Consider the following 26,670-nt stretch of genomic DNA (forward strand, 5'->3'; position numbering starts at 1 on the left):
CAGAGAGTCAGTTAATTTTTTATTAAATATACTCCTCTCTTGGCACCAATTTTAAAATATATATATAAACATTATACAAGTGTCATCACTGCATTAAAATAGAACTCCAGACCAAAGGAAAACAGTCAAGTTTGACACACATTAATGGGCGAGAACATCTTTACAAAAGGCATTTGTGCTCCGTGCATAGACAGTCAACAAGAGTCCCTGCATAACGTGGCATTAAAGGATACAGGGTGGGCAGGAGGAACCAGACATTTCAATGAAAAAACCGTTTAATAAATCAAGTCTTTTCCATTTCTGGCTCCAAGCCATGGACTGAGCCCAAAACATACCACATTAGCCCTAAGATAAGAATTAAGTAACTACATTCAGGTATTTACTGTTTTTCATGCAACTTTTACTCATCTCTTATGATTTATGAGGAGAGGCTGAGGAAACTGGGGTTATTTAGTCTGGGGAAGAGAAGAATGAGGGGGGGATTTGATAGCTGATTTCAACTACCTGAAAGGGGGTTCCAAAGAGGATGGATCTAGACTGTTTTCAGTGGTAGCAGATGATAGAACAAGGAGTAATGGTCTCAAGTTGCAGTGGGGGAGGTTTAGGTTGGATATTAGTGAAAGTGGTTTCCTAGGAGGATGGTGAAGCTCTGGAATGCGTTACCTAGGGAGGTGGTGGAATCTCCTTCCTTAGAAGTTTTTAAGGTCAGGCTTGACAAAGCCCTGGCTGGGATGATTTAGTTGGGGATTGGTCCTGCTTTGAGTAGGGGGTTGAACTAGACACCTCCTGAGGTCCCTTCCAACCCTGATATTCTAGGATTCTATGATCTCCAATATTTCGCTTCCCCTTTGCCACCAATGCCGGATGCCACAGACTTCTCAGATTGCATGGTAGCACCAAAGTCCATTTATCAAGCACTTCTTGTTAAAAAAATTTCTTCTGACTGCTTCTGGGTTAAAGCAACCACAGTGCAAGACCTGTAATACTTAAGCACTGCCAGGTCCATGGATGTCAGATGGAGCTACAGATGTACCAGCATTTCCTCAGATCAGCTGCTGGACTGGGCTTCTAAAAATATACCATGAAAGTTTCAATGGATATTCCCACTCCACTGCATGCCTCGCAGGGACCGTCACAGCCAAAGAGCTAGGCACAAGCACTGGGAGGAGCTGCCATTTCACATCCAGTGGGAAAGGGGAAGGAGTCACACTGGACAAACGATACTCAAGGACTTTCCAAAGGAACACACATCCCTGGTATCTAATCCTCATTAGAAATGAAACCTCTCACCCCTGCATTCGACAAGGAGGGTTCTGACGCTGGACTGTTCTGGGAACCCAACATCAATCCTGCACTTGTGCCAGTTTAGCTATTCTCAAATCAGACCTGCCTTCGCCGAATAGCCCATGGTGGACCCAGGGCACTAGACCATGGTAGAGGGGAGTGGAAGAGAAGGAAATGCAAGTTAATAGCGTTTGGCTGCTAATTATCATAGTAAAATAGCTGACCATTTAAAAAAAAGAGTCGCATAATTTGGGATCAGATGGTCAACAATTCCAGAGAAATGGGAGGGGAAGAGAGAAGATTTACACGGGACTGGTCTCCTTTTTGAGCGATACAGAATATACTCGTGGAAGATTCCTGAAGCAAACTGAAGGTCATTCCATTAGACACAGTGGCACCATCCCCTCCTACCCAGCATGCTAGAGAAGCTTCAGGGTCCCTCATTTCAGGCAGCAGATTTGGAACAAGTTTTTATTTATGCAAGAAAGTAAAAGAATTAAGCTTTTTGGGTTTCCCCCCTGTACATTCCAACAGGGGGAAACGAGCTATTTAAAATGTACACACACACACACACACACACTTATTTTAAGAACTCTTTTGTTCAAGAAACCAAAGACAACTGCTAACGTAATTAGACTGAAATCAGGTCTGCTTCTCGACTAAACACAGTTGGTAAAAAGGTTTGTCTAAGAGATTTTTAAATTAGCTGCAGTGCTAACAAAAAACCCCACCCTTTCACCTCTCTGGGTCCAGCACTTCCACACTGACACTTCCCTAGAGTCTCACTTCTCTCCTTGGAGTTTTTGGTACAGATACCCCAGGCTTCTAGATAGACAAATCTCGCCACCCTTGCACTGGTCTCACTCCTATCCAAGTGGGCACCCCCCAGGAGTTATGTGACTGAAGGCTACAAGCCCATCAGGACTTCTTGGTTCCAGTCTCTCTCCAGACCAGTGCTCACATTTAATACAATGGGTTGAGGGGGAAGACTATTGATGCAGGGAAGATGTCTCAGAAGGACTCATGCTCCCAACTCAGTTCCATCTCCGAGTCTGGGGCTTTCCCCGCAGATGCACCCCCTTTTGCCAGAGCCAGGGTCCTACAAGGAACTGAGCACACACCACTGCTGCCAACTGCGGTGGTGGGCTGAGGGGCTTCAGCACACAGGATCAGGCCCCTAAACGAGAGTCCACCTTTGAATGGCAGGTGCAGCTCATTTGCTACCTGCAGAGCTGGGCGACCCCCCCTCTAGTGGTTACTTCACTGCCCAGCAGGATGCGGTCTAACCCTGACCATAGCACAGACCAGGGAAACCAGCCTCCTCTTGCGTGCACACAGCTCCCATGCACCACAATGCTGCACCCACCACACGGGAAACCTCCGCACATCGAGAGCCTGATAGCGCTTAGACAATAACACACACGCCACTGGTATGGGATCTTCATTCAGGGAGTCACGCTGCCAGCTTGATACTCCCTCCCCTCCCCCCGAGCCCCATCATATAATGGGGACAAAGAAGTAACCAGTTTTTCCACTGGGGAAAGGAAAGCATCAGAGTTCCTGCAAAGGTGCGTGCCACCAATATAAAGAACTTCGCCCACCGGATGCTGGCTGAACAGATGTCTGGACTCCCCTCCCACCAATGGCAAGGGCTGTTCTTTTTGGGCTCGTTTGTCTCATTTGTCACAAGCGTTTCCAGTTTCTTAAAAATCTTTTAAAAATTGAATTACTTTGTACTTCGATGATGTGACCAGAGACTTTGAGTTTACACTGGATATCGTCTTGAAGCCAGAAGTGTCAGGACATCTCACAGAGGTTATGTCCTATCTGTGCACCTGCTGTTGGCACAATACTGACACTACCCTTTCTAGCAGAAGAATGTGCACAACAATACTCCAGTATCTAGAGACTCTGGCCAATCCCACAAGAGGTTTAAGAACCCAGGACCAGAGTAAGTGCTTGTCATTAATCACTAGGAAAATATTTGGCATTAGAGGCACGTTCTGCTCCAAAGAGTGAGTGCAAAGACTATTATTAAAAAATAATAATAAAGAAGAAGAGGGGTTTAATTTTACCAATTGCGATTATCTTCATTCTGGCGAATGAACTCTTGATACAAGGTTTGAGCAACAATAATGAACATCTGTGTCAGGAAGGGACAGATTTTAAATACAACCTAGTTACACCCTCTGCTTCCTCTCTGTTCCACACAAGCAGCAGTCCTGCCACACAGATAGGCGTGTTTGAGGGGTATACTGCCTAGGAGGGGGGAGACATTGGGGTCATTAGAGATGGCTGGACAATTTCTTCCACCTCTCTTGTGCTCCAAGTTTAAAATAAAGCCACTCGCCCTTCCAAGTCTCTCAATGCTCTGTTCCCACAATATTATCAGCGTTGAACTGTCACACTCAAAGGTGCCTTACGGTTCATTTCACCCTTGCAGCTGGGAAGGACTGGCACACCTGGCATGATTCCCAGTGGGTGACAATTACATTATTCTTGGTTAACCGAGCCTATTTTCTATGAGCCAAGTTGGTCCAGTACAATTCTAGAATAAGCTAATGGAATCAAAGTTAATCAGCTGAGGTGACGACCTATGGAGCGCGCTCGCACACAGAGGGTGTTCCAAAGCAGGGCCGACAGCTTTAGATAAAGATGAGGTTGAACCCATTCAAAACAGCCACCTTGAAAGGTTATTCATAGGTGTGCCACTGCCCACCCTGACCAGAGTTTATTCTCACATTGCAGTTTAAGCAGCAACCACAATAATGAAGGATATAATTCATTAAAAACTGAGTATGTAACACTTCCCCCTCTTAATCTCCAGTCTTAATACTACAATTTGCTAAATCCTTCCAAAAATGCTGTTTTTAAAAATACAACAACTCCAGATAAGGTGGTTTTTAAAGTAGTCTGAAAGCAACACTGAATTGAATCCAGGCAGTGCTGATGGCAGGCACAGGAATTCCAGATTGAAAGTTGATCGAACTCCGAGTCTTGGTAATTTTATAGAGGGACATTATAATGTTTTGTTCAACACAAAGTAAAACCAGAACTGAGCACACATCCAAATTCTGGAGTAAAAAATTATTTTTAAATAAAAAACTTAAATCCTGGATGTTCCATTTCAAAGGCTATTAACCCTCTCAACTCACATGTGAAGTTCATTGCAGACCGACTGAAATACTGCTTGCCAGGGTGCTTACCGATGTGTAGTTACTAAGAACTGCGTAGCAGGAACAGCTTTCACCTCCCGGATTTCCAGCTCCACCCAGGCAGTATGGCGTCCCCTCTTCTATAATCCATACCACCTCATCAACCCAATGAGCCCAGGAGAGAAGCCAGCAATAGCTTAGTATGCATCAAAGAGTTAAAACACAAGACAGAGGCAGCTACCCTAGAGAAGGCAGCTCTGCCGTCATCCAGAACCACAGGGAGAATTCCATTTAGTGAAGGTTAGTTGCATGTCTGGGTTTGGAGATAACTCAGAGGCTCATTAAAAAAACAAACAAAACAAAAGCAAAATCTCAGCAGCAGGGGGTAGCACTAATTAAATGGGACAATGCTAGTGTTTGACACACACACACACACACACACACACACACACAGAGTACTTCTCCCCTGTAATACTTTGGGAATGAAGCTACTACCTTTCAATATTAGTGCTGATCTGTAATTTACGGAGAAGGATCTGGGTAAGGTCAAAGGTCGTGAAACTTATTCCCACTGCGATTGGACCTTTGACCCAGTTCATGCTGAGTCCTTTGTACAAGCCTCGGATTAGTCCCTCTTCTTTTATAATCTCTCGCATGGTGGGTAGGATGGAACCGTACACGTGTCCCATGACCCCGGCCGTCTGCATTCGCCGGCGCACCACATCCAGAGGGTAGGAGGCCGACTGGCCGATCAAGCCTGCGCAGGCACCAAACGCGAGACGTTCCAGGGGGTATGGCTGGGCTCTCCCACTGTGATCTGGAAGAGGGAGGAAGAGGCAGTGTATAAATAGCTTCCTGGAGTAAAGTTACATGGTCTAATGGTCAATACAACAGAGAGGGCATCAGGAATCCTGGGTTCTCTTCCACTAGCTGACTCAGTGTGACCCTACGGAAGCCCTTGAGTGTCAGTTTATCCAGCTATAAAATGGTCACAACGTACCACATCCTGCTGCTTCCCAGTCCAACAGAAGTGAGGAGAGAGGAGACGTCCTTTGGTGCAGGACCGGGGAGGCAGCTTTAAGCCTTTTATGACTAAGTGCTAAAGCTCTGAGAAGCGGTTCTGCTGCCAGCCTGAGCTGCCGTCACTAGGATGTCAGCATTCTGACACAGGGAGCGCTTTACCTGCATGCAGTTTCTTCAGTGACTCGTAGGTGAAGAAGCTAAGCCCGGCGTATGGGATCACCCCAAGGATGGTGGGCGCAAAGCCCCTGTACAAGGTCTTCAGCCCCTCCTCCCGGGAGATTCGGATGAAGACATGGAGGATATTGCTGTACCTGTCGAAACGCAGACCCCCAGACATTACCAATGGCCTTCTTGCGCAGGCAGTAATGCTTCCAACCTGCCTCTCAGGGGGGACCTACAGGTAACCTGCTTGCTCAGCTGGAGAAATCCGCCAACATTCAGCTGTGAGCGTACGACAGGGGAGCTCAGAAGGGACTTGCTTAAGATGCAGTTTTATAAAGCCAGCTCTTTCCGATAGCTTTATTGTCATTTTTCCATGACCTGTGGACCTAGCAGAGGGCGTCAGGTTGGGCCTCTCCTGAAGGAGCAGTGTCAAACTGGCCTCTTTGTCCCAAACCAGCACACAAGGTACCCGTCACTTGTGAGCTGATCACTATTTGAATACTGACCTTGTGGGGAAGTCTCTGGCCTGTGTTACACAGGAGGTCAGACTAGACGGCCTTGGAATCTATTAATCTCCTTCTGGAGAAGGAAGGCCACTGGACCAAATGTAGCACCCAGGCCACTTGCATATGTTAGACTTGCTGATTCCCAAGGCTGAGCCATCAAACCCAGAGTTACACCAAAAGCTTAGAACAAGGCATGAGCCGGAAAGATGGATTAAAAATCATGTGACCTTCAAAACCATCCACCTCCATCCCGTATGCTTACACTCATTCCCATTAGCCACTTACATCTCCTTCGGCGTGACAGCCATTCGAGCTCGCACCAGGTCCAAAGGGTAGGTTAACATGGCAGCTGTCGTACCAGCCAGCGAGCCAGCAATGAATCTGGGCAAAGGAGTCAACGTTCTAAAAATGAAAGGGAGACAAAACCAAACCAATCACACCTGCACAGAATAAGGATGGTACTTTTTCTTAGGCTTCCTCCCACCGCTACACTGAGCTGGCTTCCAGCAGCTACTTATACTGAGAGGGGGAAGAGGGGAGCTTGGTGCTGGTGACAGGTTGGGGGCTGCAGCAAGCCTGATTTGGGTCTTTCAGGCACATCTGCCCTACAGCATGGAGAGGGGAGTAAGAGGCCATGCACTAAGGTGCAGGGTGTTTCGTTTTCAGCACTCTGGGGAGGCTGCGTCTCATTGCTTCTCTTGGCAGTGCTAACCCCAGATGCTATCTGGGCCACTCCTTGCTCACCCCTCTAGAAGGCAGGAACTTATCAACCAGAGGGAATTGGTCTGGGACACAATGCAGACTCTAGGCAGCAGGGACACCCCAGATTGTTTAGCTCCTGCCCCACGGTGCTCTACACAGCTGCCCCCTATCCTGGGCTCTCCACCAGTACAGCATTCAGCTGAGCAGCGATAGGATTGTTATGTAGGTGATGGGTGCCTCTAGGCTGTGGGAAACCAATTCCCACAGGCCTCCAGTCCATACAACCCCTCCCATCCCAACAGTCAGACTCTGCTCCTACGACTAGGCTCAACACCGGCGGCATCTTACTTTCCATGAAAGCCGTAGTAGCTTCCCAGGAGTTGCTTGTACTCTTCATGTGCACAGAACTGGATGGCAGCGTATGGGATCACCCGGACCATCGTGGCTGAGTTCCCGCGCCATAGACTCAAGAAGCCATCATTGAGGTAGGTGCGATAGATCAGCCTATAGGCTTCCTGCATGCAACAGAAAATGAGAACAGAGTCAAAGGTGAGAGGAGACGACACTTCCCACTCTTCACCTAGGATGGAGCCAGAACGTCTCCCGCGGGAGGAAGCAAGTCCCAGCAAGACGGCTTCCCTTGGGCCCCCAACCACAATGAGGCGGGAAGACAGTCGCTATTTACATTCACTCCTTTGGGCTGTGCCCTGAATACACAGAACAAGAGCATCAGCGTCTCTCGGATAGGAAAAGTGTCTTTTAAAAGAGAATTGTACACAAGCAAAGCTGGGAAGAATCAAAGGGCTCAGAGCTGTATAAAGACGACATGCCTTTTAGTTTCCTCTTCCAGGGCTGGAGTGATGTCTGCACAGACCACTTTTCAACCCAAATCAATAGACTCATTACAATGCAGAAGGTTTGGGGGATTATAAATATTAGCATGTACTATCTGTAGCATCAACCTAGCACATACATCATAAAGCACTCTACAAACCATAGGGAGGGGTGCCCGCCCAAACTCAACTGTGCAATAATTTTTTAAAGAATTCCACTGCTGGTTGAGTAATAACATTGGGCGGAGGAAATATGCAATATCGCATTATGCCCAGCAAGATGGAGCCCAGGGTGCCACCAAATGAAGAACTGATTATCTGCAGTACAGTAGCACCTCTAGGCCCAGAACAAGTCTAAGGCTGCCACTTTGCGAGGTGCTGTGCAAAAAGTATGATGAAGACAGCCTTGCCCCAAGGAGCACTATCAGTTACATGGTTACAAATCTTTTCCTCTGTGCTAGTTCGCTATAAACATTGCTAATAAAATTCAAGCCAGATGGTTAAATACAACAGAGCTCTTTTATTACTATTCCTGCCATTAATCAAACCCTTTACATCAACAGGAGACAGACACCACCTCACCTTGGCAGAAAATCTGTTTGCAGACACTAAAAAAAAGAAAAGAAAAGAAAAAAGAACATTAGTGTGAGGACTTGCTACACATTTAACTAGACAGAGTCCGATGGCTATGCAATTTAGTGAGTAAAATCTATGGGGATGAACTTGGCACCACAGTAGCTGCAAGCTGTTATCAAGCCTTTTTTATTTCTTAAGTCATGAGTTGCATAAAGGAGCAACATAGTGAAAACTTGTTTGTATGTGACTGTTGCATGGCCTTGAGAGGATTACAAATCTGTCAGAAATTAGAAAGCAACCGTAGAAGGTGTCGGATTGCTAAAGAAACAAGATTTTGTTGTTTGTCTTGTTGTAGCCCAGCTTCATACCTGCAATAGGAGTGTTATTAGAACGGAGCATTTAAACACCCTGTAATTTCATCACCAAATACCTTGCATATCACACAGTTAAAGGAAAGCTGTCAAAACTTTGTGCAGTTGCAAGAAAAGAAATTATGCCTTCCTCCTGCATGGAGTCCCGTTGAAGTCCTGCCCTGTGCAGGATGGTGGCCTCCGGTTGTAACTTGTGCGTGGAAGGGATCTATTAAAATATGCTCGACTCTTCACCTGAGAGATCGGCTTATGTGCCATAGGATCTGTGAGCAGCTGTACAGTAACTAGCAGGCGCCATATGCTTGCTGAGGAAGAAACCTTCATCTGCTGAGGGCTGTCTGGAAACTTGAAACCGTTTGTTTCAAACGTCCACTGCAGCGGAACCAGCTCTTCTGCCCTCCCAGCAGCAGACCGCCACACACTTACTAATTTACAAGGGAACTTTTGTAGCCCAGATGGCCCAAGGCTGCTTCCAGCTGCCTGGATAGGAAAGCCACTGCCAGCTAAAACCCCCAGACAGTGAGAAAGATAAGGAAACTCTGCTGGATGCCAAGAGATCAGCCAGAAGTGGTGGTTTCTAATCAGATCATTCATCTCCTCTGCAGGGAGTTTAACTGGACAGAGTACTTGGCTATTTATAAAACATAGGCCTGTACAAGTTAATGGTGATTTGTACATATAGCTGCTAACTCACCCCTATTCTCCAGCTCCCATTACATCTTTCAGCTCTCAATTTGGATCTCCTATGGAAAGTCTTAAATGGGAAGTGAAGGGCTCATTCCAGTGAGGTAGACAGTGAGGTGCTGTGCTACACACAACTCTGCCAATGCCTCTCTATCCCAACCTAGAGTCACCCTAGCTATCGTAGCTCGCAGATCTCTCCCCCACCCACCCACATTAGCTCTGCTGACGCACTTCAGTCCTGTCCCGCAGCCCCCTGCTATTCCAGAATGGGGCTCTGCTAAGCCGATATTGATGATCAAGTCAAATCGCCTCAAATGAATCATCTAAGGGATTAGATTAAATCGAACTCATTTAATCGGAGATGCAAACCAGATTTAAATCCTTGGCCTCTCTAAAAGTCTACTACATTAGGCTACTGTGCACGCACGCACATACACACTTACTTGTAATATTTAATATTCCTGGGTAGTTCTGCCCTGAAACAGGGATTTATCAGCCTATAGCTGCAATCTGACAGATAAAAAAGCTCCCAGTTCTGATCAAGTGCATGAGGATTGTCTAGTCAAAGCAGCTGAACTTGGGTTTTCAGTTATGTACATTTAGCATATGGGATATGAAAAGGGATTTGTAGTATAAAGCCAGATATTTTGGACTCTACTTCATTGACTCTTGAAGCAGTCTGTATAATTGATTTAACTTGCAACCAGAATATTTTAACTTAATAATTAATAATGTAAGTTTGAGTAAATATGTTCTCCTTACCCATCCTTTAACAGGAAACCCCATGTGTCTATTTACTTCCTTCTAATTTTCAGCATATCCCCATTCCCTCCTTCCCATATTCCCTGAGGTTAAGAAGCCCAATAACATCTTTGTACTTTTCAATGTATATCTCCAAACTGAACCATCTCATGAAGAGCAGACATGAAATCCAAACCACTATGCCAAGCCTTCAAAATGGCACCCTCCCCCCCTTCAGTTTTAACTGCAACACCTTACAATGCATGGTTACTATATGTTTCGAGAACCTCCCTCACGCCCACAGACGATAAGAGCATGCAAGACCCACACTCACAAGCTGCGCTCATCTTCCACTGAGAAACAGTGGGCTCAGTCCTACACCATGGAAGTAAGTGGCAATATCCCTATGACAACAGGAGTAAGATCCAGAAATGTGGGCATAATCCTAGCAGATTTGTGGCTGATTGTCACCTCTCAGGATCAGAACCTATATCCCAAGCAGGAAACAAAGGTCCCATGCTCCTATCAAAGCCACACAGGGTTTTCTGCAGGTTTAAGAAGAGCAAAACGTCACAGCACAGACCAGCTGTACTGCTGACAGGGGAGAACAGGCACTCTGTTCTTTTAGAAGCTGGCTGCTTTCTCAAGGGCTCACAGCATTCACCTTGAAATATGATTTTCGTCCTATCTAGCGGGGCTACTGCTGTTTTTGCAACAGCGCCAGCCAATGCACCAGACATCAGGGAGTTGATCACTTTCCTTTTCTCCGGGCTCCCCTAGGAAAAAAGAAACAAAACAAAACACATTACATTGCTCAATGAAGGGACAGAGTTGGGTGCCTGGGATGCAAACATACTTTCCTGTACACAGCATCTAAGCATATGCCTGCACAGCAGCGGTCTGGGCACTGAGATAGGGGAACCAGAGTTAGCTACACTGGGTGCAACTGTCCCTGCTGCTAAGCAACACTCAAGTTATATCTGTAGAGCTGTATCCATGCTGGAGTGGCACTAAACCAGGTTAGCCCCAGACCATCCTAGCGCCTATCTCAAGGTTCTTAATGCTGCACTAAGCTGCTCTATGAATTGTTTCCTAGTGCATTATGGGAGAATTTGTCTGTCCTTCCTAACCCCTGGAGGGCTATGGGCACCCACGTTCTGGAACCCAGGTTACAACCTGCACCCACCCTGCAAAGCAGATAGGTTAGAGCCTGTGTTAAAGTGAAGTCCTGGCTCTAATCTATACACCCACCAGGTAAGGAAGTCTGGATTCAAATCACGTATAAACCCAGGTAAAAGCTGTGTGCGGGTGGACAGTTTATGGCTAAAACCCAGGCACAATGGGGACATTCATACAGCTGTCTCAGGACTCTTGGGAGTACATTTGCTTAAACACTATTTCAACATGTGAGAAACAGCAACTGGCAGTTCTTTGCTGCTCAGTTTCTTTCATGAAGTCTTTTATTCACAGGGACTTAGGACAAATGGAAACCAGTGTCAGGGCTTCGGAAACTCAAATACCATCCGCAAAATGCCAGAGACTCCAAAGCAGAAATTCAGCTCTGAGCTGGACCCTCAAGAACAAAGATTAAAACTAGCCTAGCAGAGTACAAAGTTCCAAAGTCAATGAACTCTTACCCATAAGGTGGCCTATCCCTTCCCTGCTAAGATTACAGTGAAAAGCACTGCCCCCTCCTGATTTAAGCCAAGTACTGAAAGCAAGTTTCTTGTTTTATTTTAAACCAGCACTTCCAGGGACACCACGGCCTTATTTCAAAATGGCCCCAACACCACAGAAGCATAAGGCAAGACAAGTTTCTCCTGCAAGATAACTGCAAAGAAAATAGCTTGGTTTCTTATATGCCTGTCATATTTCAGATTTAGAGTGCAGTTTGCTTTTCATAATACATGTGCAGAAAGCAAGCCAAAGTGTTAAATGACACATTGAAGGCAACAAACTGTCAGGAACGCAGAGATTAGTCTTGCCCATGTTAGTTTTTAAAGACATTTTTATGTTTGCATGGCATGTATTATATGTTAAGAGCTCTTTTTTCTCAGATGGATTTGCCCAATTATGACTGTACCCCTTGGTAATGTTGTTTCTGTTCCCCTCAACCAAAGATATTTAAAAAGCTACATTATCAAAAATTCTGCTCAATTGTAGTCACCTTCTGACATCTGCCTGCCCAACCCTAGATGCAGGCAAGAGGTGGGCTCATCTTCAGCCCAAGTTCTGGACAAATAAAGTAAGGAGGAAAAACAAGCCGTAATTACTTCTTTATTTGAGGCCTGTATCAGCCACACGCAGCCCTTGTTAACATTTGCGGAGTTCTTTAAAACAAAATCTGCCATGAGACTTCTGCAAGGGATCAGCCCATTATCAAAGGCAGCAACACATGCTGCCATAGGTAGGAGTCCCAGGTGGTGCCGCAGTGCCCAGAGGGCTGGGAGCTGACAGTGCCCCACTCTGGCTCCCTCCCCTGCTCTCCTCCACCCACAGCAATCTTAAAGTGACTCCAGACTGAGCTACATCCCAGACAGGGCAGGAGAATGTGTTGAGCTGGCTTACCCTAAGCCTTTGGAGGGGATGAGAAACAGAGTGAGCAGCTGGGGGGGGGGGGAAAACATTCCCAACCCCATTTAAATAGTTCAGTATATTTCCGGAGGAGTTGTATGGAAGAGTATCAGGAGAACCTTGCTGGAAAATTCAGGAAGCATTTCCAACTTTAGCCGCTAGAGTCCCAGATAAGCAGGAATTGGAGTTGGCAAAATTGCGTGGCTTGTTCTGTTGATTCTCACTAACTCTGACCTACACAGGGACTAACCCAGGAAGGTTGGGAGCAAGCAGCTTCTCCGTGCACTGGCTAGTTCTCAAAGCGTCACTTTTGTTCCTTTTCTGCCAGTTCCTTAGAACTGCATTTAAAAAATCTGCTACAGACACTCTTGCTTCCCAATCATTTTCCTGATGCCAGCCAGGGACAAACTCATACATACCAGAGAGTTTTCTCCTCTCTTCCCCAGATTCTTAATGTAATAAAGGAAAGAGAGGTTCTCGTGAATTTCACTTTGCCCCCTAGGCACACCAGGCTTAGCAGAACACTACATTTGTAAAAAGGACATTGGGAACAGATGGTTTGACCTTCCCATGGAATTTAAAATCCACTGATTCTGTTTAATTATTTCCTATTCAGTACTTTAAATACTTTTCCTATTTTTACAACAGCAGCTTCATCACTACTGATACAACACAACAAACATGCTGACCTAAGGCAGAAAGAGGAGATGCTGTTTAAGAGAGCAAAGGCAGGAAACCAAGACTTGTGGCTTCTATTTCCAGCTCTGCAACCAAATGCACAACCTTGGACATGGAACGAGTTCTCTGTGACTCGGTGGGATACCCATCTACCTCCCAAAGGGTAGGCAGGAGACCGGAGGCATTTCATTGATGTTTGTAAAGTGCTTTGAAATCTTCAATGAAACCCACTGTTGTACAGCAGAATATTTGTAAGCACTACAGCTGTTTCAGGGCTCCCCAAATCAGAGGTCATTTATTTTTCCTTTGTGGAATAGCAGCCAGCGAAGCCAAATTTCCCCTCCTCCCCCTGCAAATCCATCACATACCCCCTCTAGAATTGCCCGCTCTTACCTCAGATAGAACATGGGTCGGTACAATTGGCTCCACGCCATTCTGTTTTAAACCCACTTGACCTTCCTTCACACCATTACCCATACCAGTCGTGCTTACTAGGCAGAAGATTTGTGGCTCCTACACTTTGATAAAAAAACAAAAACAAAGCAGTGGTTACATGAGAGTAGAAATGAACATATAGGTATTGTTACCAGCTTACACTGGAGTACACAACATGATCTGCAGTAGAGGCACCTCCAACTGGTAAACCCCCGTCTTAAATCACCCACTTTAAAAGTACCTCAAAAAGGTTTCCAATACAGTTATCCCCACAAACCAGCCAGCTTCTGTTTAGCAGCTGATTTCCAATGTTCCCTTTGGTGTGTGGTTTCCCTCTAGTTAAATACTGGGCTGTTATCACTCTGTTTCCCCTGTAAGACTAGAAAATATGAATTTCACTTTTGGAATCTGATTTATTATTTCCTGGGCCTTCACTGATGTATGTTGGACTTTCAGAGAGCTCTAATCTTTGGAGCCATTGACAGTGTAACAGATCCATGCTCTAGTCTATTTGACTTCAGTTGAAATACATAATAATTGCATCTTTATTCCTTAATATTTTAATAGGAGGGAAGTAGTAATAGTCATTATGCTTGCTAATATTACATATTAAGATTCCAACTGGTACTGAAGGTCCTGGAAATCTGACCTTTAGAATAGGCACCACAGCATTTCAACTGTTCTAAGAACCAAGATAGAGACACAAAAAGGGTTCAAAAGGAGATTTTTAGATTTATTCCCTGTATTTATTTTTGTCTTTACCACCATCTGGCACACGTGTCATTGACATCCTCCTATTAATTTTTGATGTTCTACTTCTTCCCACAAAGGATTTCAGTTGTAAATTGTATTACTCTTGCTAAGGAGTCTTTAAAATTGTCTATTGCATCTCTCCTCCAGAACGTATTTCTTCTCTGGCCACTTCTAACATCCCAGCTCTTGATGACAAGATCAAAACATGCATAATTTCCAGGACCTAAGAATCAGATACTAAAACTGCTTTACTCCATCATTTGCAGTGAAGCATCCAAGTTGCCAATCAGTCCGAGCTTCTAGATCACATTGGACAAGGCACATTGAAATTTTAGACATATGCATGGAAAATGGAAACAAAATTGTCACGGCAATAACTTCAGGAAGTCTGGCTTGAGCAGCCAGGTGCTATTTTAGGAAAGTGATAGATCCAATGCATCACATCTGCCATAGAGACTATTCTGACAATGCCAATGATTTAAGTGCATAAATATAAATACACAAGCGTCTCCAGAATTTCGTTTATTCACACTAGTTTCAAGTATGTGTGCACTGCAGCTCATTTAACATAGAAGGTTTTTCTCACTATGATATGCTCTCCAACTACTCTCATCAAGGGAAGGGTTGCCCAAACCTTTGCTACAGAAGCACATGGATACTATAGATAAAGACCTGAAATACAAAACAAATTGTAATTTCAATTCCTAAGCTTCTATCAGCATCTCAGCTCTTGTATTTTGAGTTTTATAATTTTCTCTACAATGAAAAAGAGATTCAAGGTTACATTTAAAAATTCTCAGCCAGCAGCTTTTATCTGAGGCAGCAAGTTACACTAGATCTCTTTGAGTGGGTCAGAGCTTTCCTAGGGGCATTACTGCTCCCACATGATGAGCCTCAAGTGGTCCCATATGGTTAGTCTCCACTGCAGAGGGGTCCCAGTCCCAGCTCTGCCAAACTCACTGTGCCCCCTTAGGCAAATCGTTTCACCTTTGCCCTTGTTCTATACATGGGGAAGGTAAGGCACACCAGCGGCCCATCTGAGAGAGGTGTTGCAAGGCTCTCTCAATTAGACTGAAATTTTTTTTATTTTTTTAAATGAAAGGCACCGAACAAGCATTCTTATTGTGCTATTTTAATCACATCACGGCCATGAAACACTCCCAAAATCCCTTGGTCACTGCAGCAACACTAATTAGTCAGGAAGCTATGCATGACCCATGCACTCACTTCACGGGAAGAGAAACAGCCCTAAGTATCTTCAACACCAGACACTACCTTTTTGATAGAGCCACAACCCATGGAAGCACAGCGATTTGGAAAGCTTGTGATCATGCTCCCTTAGGGTTCAGTCTGGGCAAATGCAAGCTGGCTGTACTTTACACAGCATATGTGTGTGTGTGTGTGTGTGTGTGAGGTGTGTGTGTGTGTGTGTGTGTGTGTTGTGTGTGTGTGTGTGTGTGTGTGTGTATTGCAGTAGCACATAGGGGCCCCAAACAAGGACCAGTGCCCCCACTGTGCTACGGGCTACACAGATTTGTAATGAGAAGACATTCCCTGGCCAGGAGAATTTATAACCTGAAAGAAAAGCTTTTGGCCAACATGGGCTTCAAGACTGAATAAATTTAGCGAGTAACACACACATCGTAACAAGAGTCTAGCCGGCCTGCAGGAGAGTGTAAAAAGAGATCATGACATCAACCAGTTTAAAATCCTGTGAAATCCACTCATTTTCCAAGGAGCAGAAGAAATTTCTCTATGGTCTAGCCAGATGGAAGGTGTAATTTAACTCATTAGGATTCTGCATCATTAGTCAGCAATCAAATGCACAATATATTTTCATTGAGCACCCTCAAAAGAAGTTGGCTCTCAGTCACTTTTATCCACATGTATGTGTTACAGACAAGTGTGTCATCTGGCAATTTTATAAGCCACATATCTAGATTCTTTCTAGGCATCCTAAACATATTTTAGTAAATGTGGAAATATTTATGTGAGCTAAAATGAACTGTCTGCCCCATGTCCATTACTGGATGCACAGTACAGTCTACATATGTTAAAAAATTAAGCAGCACTGTTTGACTGCCTCTTTAGCTCTGCTCATTGAGTACTTGAGCACACTGCAGCTCCAGATTAAACAAACTGTAAAATTAACCCTTCAACAGGTCAGGTGTTCTGCTTTCTTAGAGGCTAGTTTTGGTAGCTCTCCCCGATTAAAGGAAGAGCAAAACAGAGCCAAGTTCTTCAAATAATGCAGACAATTCACTTGGAGAGATGTTGCACAAGGAAGAATTTAGTTCATTGCCCAGACCGAATCCTAAGGGAACATGATCATGAGCTTTCCAAATCGCTGTGCTTTCATGGGCTGTGGCATGAACCCTAAGGCATCAACAGCTCTTTCATTTAAAGAATTGATTTTTTTTTAAATATTTCAAACTTATACCACAGCTCATCACATAAAGATGAATTCACCAAGATATCTATTTTTGCAACTTGCAGGGTGACAGGAAGGGTTAAGCCTGAGTTTTCTAGATACGGAGACAAAGTAACAGGGTTACGTTGCAGGTTACTATGAGTTCCCTTTAAACTGACTTCTCAATTAAACCTACTTACAAATAGTTTGACTTTATATAATCTGATCTACAGTACACAAAATCTTTAGCTTGTCACCCAGCTACATCCTTTCCTGGGGCAGCCTGCACGACAGCTACAGCGGGCAGAAAACAGCAACTAGAACAAGTTCTCTCTTGGCCCCCGGCAAGAGCTAATCCTGCATGATCACGAAGACACTCACATTGCATGGATGTTTATTCACTGCTTCACTAATGCGGTGCACAGATTTTGCAGTGCCCAGCTGCTCTTAAGCACTCTGACACCCTGGCAATCATAAAGCAGACCTAGTCATTCCAGTTTACACATTTACTACTGTGGTCAGAATATAGCAGAAAACCAGGCATCCAGCATCCACAAACTGGCTTGCAGCCTGTCATTGCCAAAAACACATTTGCCCTAAAAATACCACTGGAATTTAGATCTATTGCAGGACACCAACATTTCTAGTAGAATGTCAATTACTCCATTGTGAATGGCCAAGATATTACAAAGCAAATGTCAGCAGGTCAGCTAGTTGCGTGTCAGCTGTGGTTATTTTCTAAGAAACATTTGCTTTCAGCTTGGAGAATGCCAGTGGTGACTATGGAAATGGTTTAGAACACTGGACACAGAGTTCTGACCGACAGGCAGTGGCCTAACCACACTGCTCTGGCCAACGGAGGCATGCGTCCCATCTCCGTGTGCGTACCTTCCATTTCACAACAGCAGAGGGACAAGCAGTGCATTTCAAGTTAGTTGCATTTTTCCAGCAGATGCAGTTAAGAGTTACTGTGGCTTTGTGCCACAAGAAATACGCTATAAACACCCAGAAATACAGTTGTGATTGATCCTTAGTAGGTGCATTGGTTGAAGAGAAGCAGGTCTGAAGGTGAACAGCTATTAAGAGTAACAGGTACAAGGCATGCAGGGACCTGGAAGGCATTTCATTCTATAATTAAAGCTCAGAAGTAGATGGCCAGTGACAAAGGGAGATTGGAACAAAATTGCTGCTAGTTTTTCAACACACATTTACAGCATAAAATGGAGTCTAATAATTAACACCTACAACATGACCATTCATCCCCAAGGATTGCAAAGTACTTTATAAATGTATATACACAGACACAGATTATCTTTACCCCCTACTGAGATACAGGTACCACAGCATAGACCAACACATTTTATATTGGCTCCATATTAGCTTCTATCAAGAAATTGTAAATACTGCATTCAGCTGAATGCTGCAGAGGAATTTGAAGGCAGGAGATAATTGCCAATGTTAGATTGGCATATGCACAATGTGCCCAGCCATTTGATGGTGTCATCATCAGCCAGGCGGAGAGCTGGTAGCCCGCCGTCAGAGTAAGTCCATGGGGCACTCGCCAAGGATATGAGAGTCTGAAGTTGACCACAGCTGCATTGTGAGTCGTCAGAAAAACCCTACTGAAAGAGGCTGGCTGCACAGCTGCCCTTTCCTGTTCAAAACTGGGTCAAAGATGACCACCGGTGCCTTGGCAGATCAAAATGTGGTGGACAGATGGTTGGGTCTGTGATGAGAGAGTGATTAACGACTCTCGTCACTGACCACTCATTGCGCCAAGCAGATTCCACCGTCATGTCGCGTGGTGGCATAAGTGACCATAAAGGGCATCTAGAAGACAGGTGAGCTGGTGGGTGGTTGAAGAGGTCTGCATACAAAGGCAGATCACGGTTCTCATGGATCTTGGCCAGCAGCATAACAGAGGCCTTCTCATGGTAAATATGGGGCAATGCTATGTTACTAAGTATCCATAGCCGTGGCAATGAAGTTGCCCATAAAGTCCTGGTAACAATATGCATGGCTTTGTTAAGCTCTACATTGACCAGTCTCCTGTGAGATGAGCAACACCAGACAGGAGAACAGTACTCTGCTGTTGAACAGCAAAGGGCAAGGGCTGATGTTCTAAGCGTCCGGGTGCTCACACCCTAGGTTGAGCCAGTCAATTTTCTGAGCTGGTTGTTCCAAGGGCTGACCTTGGCTGCCATCTTCCTCAAGTGGTTGCAGTACATTAAATGACCTATCCAACATCACACCAAAGTAAACTGGGTTTGAATCATGCTGCAGGTGTTGGCAGTTGAGGAAAACGTTTAACTCATGGCTTTCGTTTGCGTTATGCGGATTAAATATACTAGAAACCATCTGGGAAAAATCTTAGCTGCAGGTGCCATCGACTACAATGGTCTGCCATGAGCTATTTTGCCTACTAACACCCGTTTTTACTAGAAGTATCATGTCTGCATCTCCTCTTCTCCTATCGCTTTGCGCTAGTTGTTCAAACTAAGCTTCTCAAGGAGGGAAGCTCATTCCCTTATATGAAGATACAGTATCGAACACAACAGGACTCCGTTCCTGATTATGGCTTCTAGGCACTACCATAATATAAACACTATCTGAAGTAGGAATTCACACCAGGGTGGAATTTCAATTTGATGCAAGGAAAGTTAGATACATAGCTCCCACTGCTCCCAGGTCCATGCAAGCTCCATTCAGAAGTGTCGGTCTCACTCATTGACCAATACCTACTTAGTTCCTCCTGTTCAATTTGTTCATCATCTCACTAATGATCATTCCTCCCCATCTTAGTTTATGGGAGATCACTTTGCACAAGAGTTTTTACACATTTTCCCAGGCAAAGTGAACATTTAACTGAAGTTATTCAACATCAATCAAAAAAAAGAAAAGGAGTTGTAGCACCTTACAGACTAACAAAAAAAATTTATTAGTCTCTAAAGTGCCACAAGTCCTCCTTTTCTTTTTGGGAATACAGACTAACACGGCTGACTCTGAAACCTGTCCAAATCAGTCAGGAAAGTCAATTGATTAAATTTGCCTCAGTTGTTAAACTGAGTGTGAGCTTGACAGAAAAAGAGGTGTGATAATAGCTGAGACTCCAGAGGCTGAGGGTTTGTCTACACTGGCACTTTACAGCGCTGCAACTTTCTTGCTTGGGGGTGTGAAAAAACACCCCCGAGCACAGCAAATTGCAGTGCTGTAAAACACCAATGTAAACAGTGCCCCAGTGCTGGGAGCTACACCCCTCATGGAGTTGCGTTTTTTAGCGTTGCCAGTGTAGTAGACTAGCCCTAATTCTTCCTTCAGATAAAGCCGCATTGCTTTTCACATTTGTCAAGCCAGTTCTGAAAAAGCTCACTCCATAGACTTGGATTGCAGAATCAGTCCAAACACAGATTTATGTACAAACTTGACCCTGATGCATAAGGCCTGAAAAGTTCATGGAATTTCATTCTTTTAGCAGTTTGCACCAATGTTTTTTAGCACAATATTAATGCACACTTCAGTGATTCATTAATGAATCACTGAACGGACCTTTCGTTACCAGAAACGTATCTTCAAGTTCAACATGTTTTCCCAGTTCCAAAGTACAGGCAAATGCTGCTCATTTTCCCCTAAACCCGAAGAGACAACACTATTCCAACCAGCACAACAACATATAAGAAAGGAGATAAAAATTCCTTGAACTGAGAGAGAGTGTCACTGGCCACTAGGGAGTGGTTATTTAAAAAGCCCAGTAATTAAGCCAACTGCGCTAGTCAGTGCTGCCAGGCCCTATGGTTTGACCTGAGCTCAGAATGCCTGTTCCACAAAATGGAAAAACTTGGCAACATCAGAGACCACAACTGATTCTCTAAAGTGCAGCTGGGAACTCCTCCACAACACCTTCTATAGCCAAAGACTGGAGACCAGTTCTTCGCTGAAAGACAAATAAGCAACCCTGTTGAACTGGTAGTGGGAGAAATTAATTGATTAGGGAAGTCTGAAGAGCCTGACTATCAAGATGAGGGAGTACACTGCCTCTGACAACTATCCCTGCAGCAAAAAGAGAGAGAAAAGGCAGTCTCCTAGAAGCCTGCAACACTCTGGTCAGGCAAATGCAACCTACCCACTATTGATTTTCCAGCCAATCGACCTCAGTCCTGACTTACAAAACCCCTGCCACCAGGGGCACTGGAACAGGGAGGATCTGGGGGCCATGGCCCCATCACTTTTTACCGACTGTAAGGGTGAGCAACAGGGAGGGGGCGGAAAGGAGCGAGTGAGGGGCAGGGTCTTGGAGGGAAGGGCGATGTGGGGGGTAGGGCCACAGTTTGGGTATCGATGCCCCCCCCCCAGTTGGGGAGAGCTTCCGTTGCCCCGCCTGCCACCCTAGTGCAGGGTATTTCCTTTGCAGAAGGCACTGGATGTTCAAAAATGTACAGAGACAAGAACACCGTGAGGAAATTTATCACAGGTGACATAAGGCAGATATGATGCAGAGCTGCCAACAGATATAATGCCAGGGTCACTCACTCAACATACCCTGAATCATTACCACAAAACAAATGAGGCTTTACAACTCCAGAGGCACGCCTGGTGCTTACAAACCCCTGGCCCTGCAGAGCTTACATGCAATGCAAAGAGGCAAAAGCTAAAAGACATTGGGGGAGAAGGAGCAAGTCACGTGATCAGTTTGTTTCACATTTATCTTGTCAGCATCAAATCTCTGTCAGTGAATTAAGCATGAAGCCAGGTACAAGCAGAGGATGGGAATGGAGGCAGCAGAAAGCTAGCCTGGAGTGAGGAGTTTTGGGGAGAAGATGGAGGCTGTTGGCCCATGGGATGCAGTTTCAGAGACAGAAAGGGAAAGAGGCATCAAGTGCCTAGCTGGGAGGAGGCAGAGGGTTTGTTAGAGTGAGCAGTGATGGCACAGAGGGAGAATACAGGCCGGCACGATGTTACAAGAGTGACACATGGTTAATAGGCATGGTACCATCCTCACAGCTGTCTGTACACAAAAGGTCTGCCGACACTTGCTTTTTACCTGGTCCATCACTAGGGTTCCTACAGTAAATATAAATAATACTTGGTGTTCTAGGCTTAGATCAATTCCAATTAAAATGGCTTAGAACGTGGCTGCATGGCTTTTGGGAGAAAAATTTGACAGGGGGGATGATGCAGGCAGCCATTGTGGACTGACAAGGCAGGAGTCAACATTTCGATAGTGACCAAGAGTGACAGATAGCTTGGGGACAGGCTCTGAAGGGCTTTGAAAGTGAAGACAAGCAGCTTACAGTTTGAACCAACAGAAAAAGGGGAAGCAACGGAGGGGTGCAAAGAGAGGGTGACATGGTCAAGGCAACAGGCTGGGAGAATACTCTTGGCGGCAGCATTCTGAACATAGCAGTAATCAAGCTGCAAGATGCTGAGAATCTGAATGAGAACTTTCCCTAAGTGGATGGAAAGGAAAGGTCGTATCTTAAAGGTACTACACAGAAAGAATCTGCAAGGTTTAGACAGAGAATCTAGAGGTGAGGGACTAGACAAGCAGATCCCAAAATAACTAGAAGCAAAGTTTTTCCCCTTTCCTTCCTGTTACTGATTGGAATACAAGCATTGCTAGTCCGAATACTTGCAATCTTCACCAGGAGCTATTTCAGGTACAACAGCTTGATCACTATAGGCCTCTACCTTAAAACCCACATTTATTTAAGGGGTCAGAGCTCAAGATGATAAACATTAACTCAGTCTTACTTCATTAAACCAGAACTGAAGTGGATGTGCCTTAACAGAAACATTATTTTTCTTATTTCTCAATAGTGATGCTCTTTCATGTTGCATGAACTTGGTCTGAACATGGTCTGAACTTTAGCTGGAACTATCCAATTATTTCAGTTCATTTTAACCATGCTACTGCACATCTTATATTAGTTGCTACCATGAACTTAAGCATCCGTCCTACCTAACCAAAGCACTTTGTACAACGCTGTTAAGATACCCCAACTTGGTAGGCCCAAAATTTGACATAATGGCACATATTTTGACTGTCGTGTATGACACAAGGTCCAGTGGATTAAGAGTAGATCTGGGAGCAAGGAACTCAAGAAGTCTAAAGTAAATCAGCCTGGGTTTTGGGGTTAAACAACTTACTCAAAGTTGCACAAACTGTGTTTCTGCTCATCCCCTCTGCAAAGCGGGGAAAATACCTTCCCTTCCCAGCAGAATTGCAACAATAATATTTCTACAGCAACTTGAAGAAGGAAAGCACTAACATCAGCATTAGCGTATTAGTGCCAGTTTCACATGAGAAGGAGAGATACATCTAAAGGGTTGGTGGGTTGGGTATATTTAGCAGCAGAATTACCAAGGAGAAGGTGACTGGTTCCTGTACCTTTTCTAATACTAATTTGTTTGGCCTAGTATGTACTAAGCCCATGGTAATCTGCTTCAAGAAGTAACAATACACTCATTTCAAATCAGCACTGACCACCGGCATTGTATTTTCCTTAACCCTTGAGGTCCGCACGCCAGGTACTACACTTGACTATGAAACACCTTCCCTCCAGGTGGCCATGGCCCTGCCTAAGTCAGCGTACAGCCATTGTGAACAGCTGCTGCAATATAAAGATGCTACTGTGGCAGAGGCTGTGAAACTAACCTGGGGCCAGCAAGACCTCAAAGCTGGTGCTCTCTCTGCCCCAAGGACCCAGTCCTTCTGTATACAGAGTTCCTGCTGAAGTAAAGGGAAATATTGAGGGAGATCTAATTGAGAGAGACTGCGAGACAATAAGACCAAAATCTGAAGGGCGGGTGGGGGAGTTCAGTGTGAATGGCGGATTTCCAGAAAAAATGCTAAGCACCCACAATTCCAGCTGAAGTCAATGAGATGTGCGATACTGTGTACCTCCGACAATCCAGCTTTGGTGTTTCAAACCAGGCAGCTAAATTCAGTGGCACTTTGTTAACATAGTAATTAGGCCCAACATTTTCCAATCGGGTCATTTTAAGCTGCATTCACTTTTATGAATCATGCCAGCCCTCTAGAAACCCTTACAATACAGACTCTCTTCTCACCATATTTTGTCACACCCACTGACTATAGATACCTCCGGTTCCCCTCATCACTTCAGCCATTAAATAAAAAATAATAATGCATATTTCCAAAACATTCCAAATTACCCAGGGGGTGTTTGTGTGGTTGGTAAAACAATCTCCAGAAAAAGCTTGCATATTAAGAGACTGAGAAGATAAGGTTGCATCCTTATGCTTCAAAGTGAGGATGAACTTCAACCCACATTTTTTAGAGTAGCAGCCGTGTTAGTCTGTATTCGCAAAAAGAAAAGGAGGACTTGTGGCACCTTAGAGACTAACAAATTTATTTGAGCATAAGCTTTCGTGAGCTACAGCTCACTTCACTCGGATGCATTCCGTAAGCTGTAGCTCATGAAAGCTTATGCTCAAATAAATTTGTTGGTCTCTAAGGTGCCACAAGCACTCCTTTTCTTTTGTGAATACAGACTAACACGGCTGCTACTCTGAAACCTGTCATATGCCAAGGCACTGAATTTAGCCGTATAGAGTGGAAATCTGTCAACTTCATGGAAAAAACTCGTACAGATACAGACAGACATCATCTTCCTCTCCAAATGCAAACACATTTTTAGCTAGCTGACTAGCATATTCCTGTGTAACTGCGTTCATTAACTTCATTGCCATCTTTAAACCCTCAGCACTACCCAAGAGAGCAATGGTCTAGTGCAGAAGCTTGACATTTTATAATATAATAGCAGTAATTACTACACCTTTAGTGTAGTAGCTGGCATATTCAGCAAAACTATAAAATGGCACTGATTACTTACATGACCCTTTCTAGCATATTTCGTTTTTGTTGTTTTTTTGTTCCACCTTTAAGACTAGTTGGAGCATGTTTTCCCACTTCCATGTTTGGAGGCAGAGCCAGGGCAGTGGCTAAACTAGAGTGGGATAAGGGAGGAAAGATTCAGAGCGCTCAGTACTCCATGTGTTACTTTCTAGACCTCCTGTATATATCCCTGAGCAACAACATCCAACCCCATATTCTTCCCACAGTTATTTCAGCTTACAAAAATGCACTTTATCTAGTGGTCTGGAAACACAATATCTGAAGGAATATTTGGCTTGAACAAAGCCTTGAGATGATCATATTTAAGGAACAAACACCTGATGCAGAAGATTTCTGTACTGAATGTATTGTATTTTCATATTTGGTTCTAAAATGTTAAACGTGACATTCACAGGGAAACTGTGCCCCTTGAACACATATTGTTTGTGCAGAAACTTGATGGTGGCAGTACAGGAATAGCAAGTAGGCTTTTACCATCAGAAGATCATGGGGGAAGGGAAGAGAAACGGAATTATATCAAGTCACTATTAAGAGGAGATATTTGCTCAATATCTCCTCTGAATACGTTACATCTGAGAAGTCCACTAAGAATTATTCCTAGTTGTTGGCCAACTGACCAGCACAGTAACTCAGCTTTACCCTTCAATTGCCGGAATTTTCCTCCAGGGCAGATTGGAGAGGCCCTGGAGGTTTTTCGCCTTCCTCTGTAGCATGGGGCACGGGTGACTTGAGGGAGGCTTCTCTGCTCCTTGAAGTCTTTGAACCATGATTTAAGGACTTCAATAGCTCAGACATGGGTGAGTTTTTCGCAGGAGTGGGTGGGTGAGATTCTGTGGCCTGCGCTGTGCAGGAGGTCGGACTAGATGATCAGAATGGTGCCTTCTGACCTTAGTATCTATGAATCTATGAATTTGACAGGGAAGTTGAAAAATACTAGGCAGCTTATCACCAGATCGTTGACCGAAAGCCAAAAGGAGAGGGAAGAAAAGGGTGGGTGGGAAACATTGCAAAGCGTCCCCTAATGCACACCAAGAGGCTTTACCACCACCAGAAAGACACCAACAAACAGATCGGAGCTTGCATGCTCCAGGCTGACAGAGCCTGTGACCAGATCCCTCTAACCCACAAGCCAGCGCTGTCCCCTAACGCGGGGCACCAGTGAAGGAGCGTCAAAGGAATATTTACACAATATCCCAGAGCTAATTCAGGGGGGCCGTGTCCCATAATGAGGGAGGGAAATGGGGGGTGCACCAGGAACACCCCTAACCCACACTTCAGGGTCCCATGTAACTCAGGAATGGGAGGGAGAAGGTTTCAGGTTTTCCCCGACAGCAGGGCGCTGGGACGGGGCGCAACTACCCCATCCACGGAGAAGGGCTTCCCCATGACGGTGTCAGATCCTTGGGGGTGCTGCTCCCCCTCATCAGCCCTTCGCATCCTCTGGGCCCCGGCTGAGCTGGGAGGGGACCTGGGCCGAGACCAGAGGGGAACGAGGGGGCCCCCGGTGGACAGCTGGGGCTGCTGGGCCAGTGAGGAGGAGGAGCCCCACCGCGGGCTGCGGCCACCCCCCAAGCTGGTCAGGGGCTCTGAGCCCCACAGGGCGCTGCGGGGGGGGGGGACTAGACAGTTGGGGGAGGTTACCCCGGGGGGGGGCCTCCCCTCCAGCAACAGGGGGCAGCCGGCACCTCCCCAATACGATACCGTGGGGGCTGAGCCCCCTGGGGGCTGGGGGGCAGCCGGGGGTCCCCCCGTTTCGGGCTGGGCGCGCCCCTCCCCCGGCGGAGGCTCCCACTCACCGGCTCGGCCCCGCGCTGCCCCCGGGTCTCGCCGCCGCTGCTCCCGCCGCGGCCTCTGGGGTCCCCCGCGCCGCCGTAAGCGCTGGGCGGGGCTCCGCTCCCAACCGGCCA

General features: G+C 45.4%; 1 protein-coding gene across 3 annotated transcripts; it reads right to left on the reverse strand.

Annotated features, from left to right (window-relative positions):
- Positions 1 to 26,670, reverse strand: SLC25A42 (solute carrier family 25 member 42). 3 transcript variants are annotated; one of them, XM_038384224.2, is made up of 8 exons: positions 26,560 to 26,670; positions 13,683 to 13,802; positions 10,702 to 10,813; positions 8,248 to 8,273; positions 7,181 to 7,347; positions 6,416 to 6,532; positions 5,622 to 5,773; positions 1 to 5,256 (listed from the first exon to the last, which is right to left on the reverse strand). In XM_038384224.2, exons 2-8 carry the CDS (start codon positions 13,764 to 13,766, stop codon positions 4,931 to 4,933), a joined length of 984 nt encoding a protein of 327 aa, XP_038240152.1. In that variant the 5' UTR covers positions 13,767 to 13,802; positions 26,560 to 26,670; the 3' UTR covers positions 1 to 4,930. The 3 variants fall into 3 exon arrangements, with proteins under 3 accessions (XP_038240152.1, XP_038240153.1, XP_043358364.1); XM_038384225.2 differs by having other exon boundaries at positions 13,683 to 13,807; positions 26,560 to 26,610; XM_043502429.1 differs by lacking the exon at positions 26,560 to 26,670 and adding an exon at positions 14,490 to 14,816.

The sequence above is a fragment of the Dermochelys coriacea genome, chromosome 25, assembly GCF_009764565.3.
Source record: "Dermochelys coriacea isolate rDerCor1 chromosome 25, rDerCor1.pri.v4, whole genome shotgun sequence".
NCBI lineage: Eukaryota > Metazoa > Chordata > Testudines > Dermochelyidae > Dermochelys > Dermochelys coriacea.

Coding starts and splice junctions, on each gene's coding strand:
- SLC25A42 (XM_043502429.1), bottom strand. Junction 10,814..13,682: donor CGACCCATGTTCTATCTGAG/GTAAGAGCGGGC, acceptor CTTTTTTCCTAG/GGGAGCCCGGAGAAAAGGAA. Junction 8,274..10,701: donor GACGAAAATCATATTTCAAG/GTGAATGCTGTG, acceptor TCTTTTTTTTAG/TGTCTGCAAACAGATTTTCT.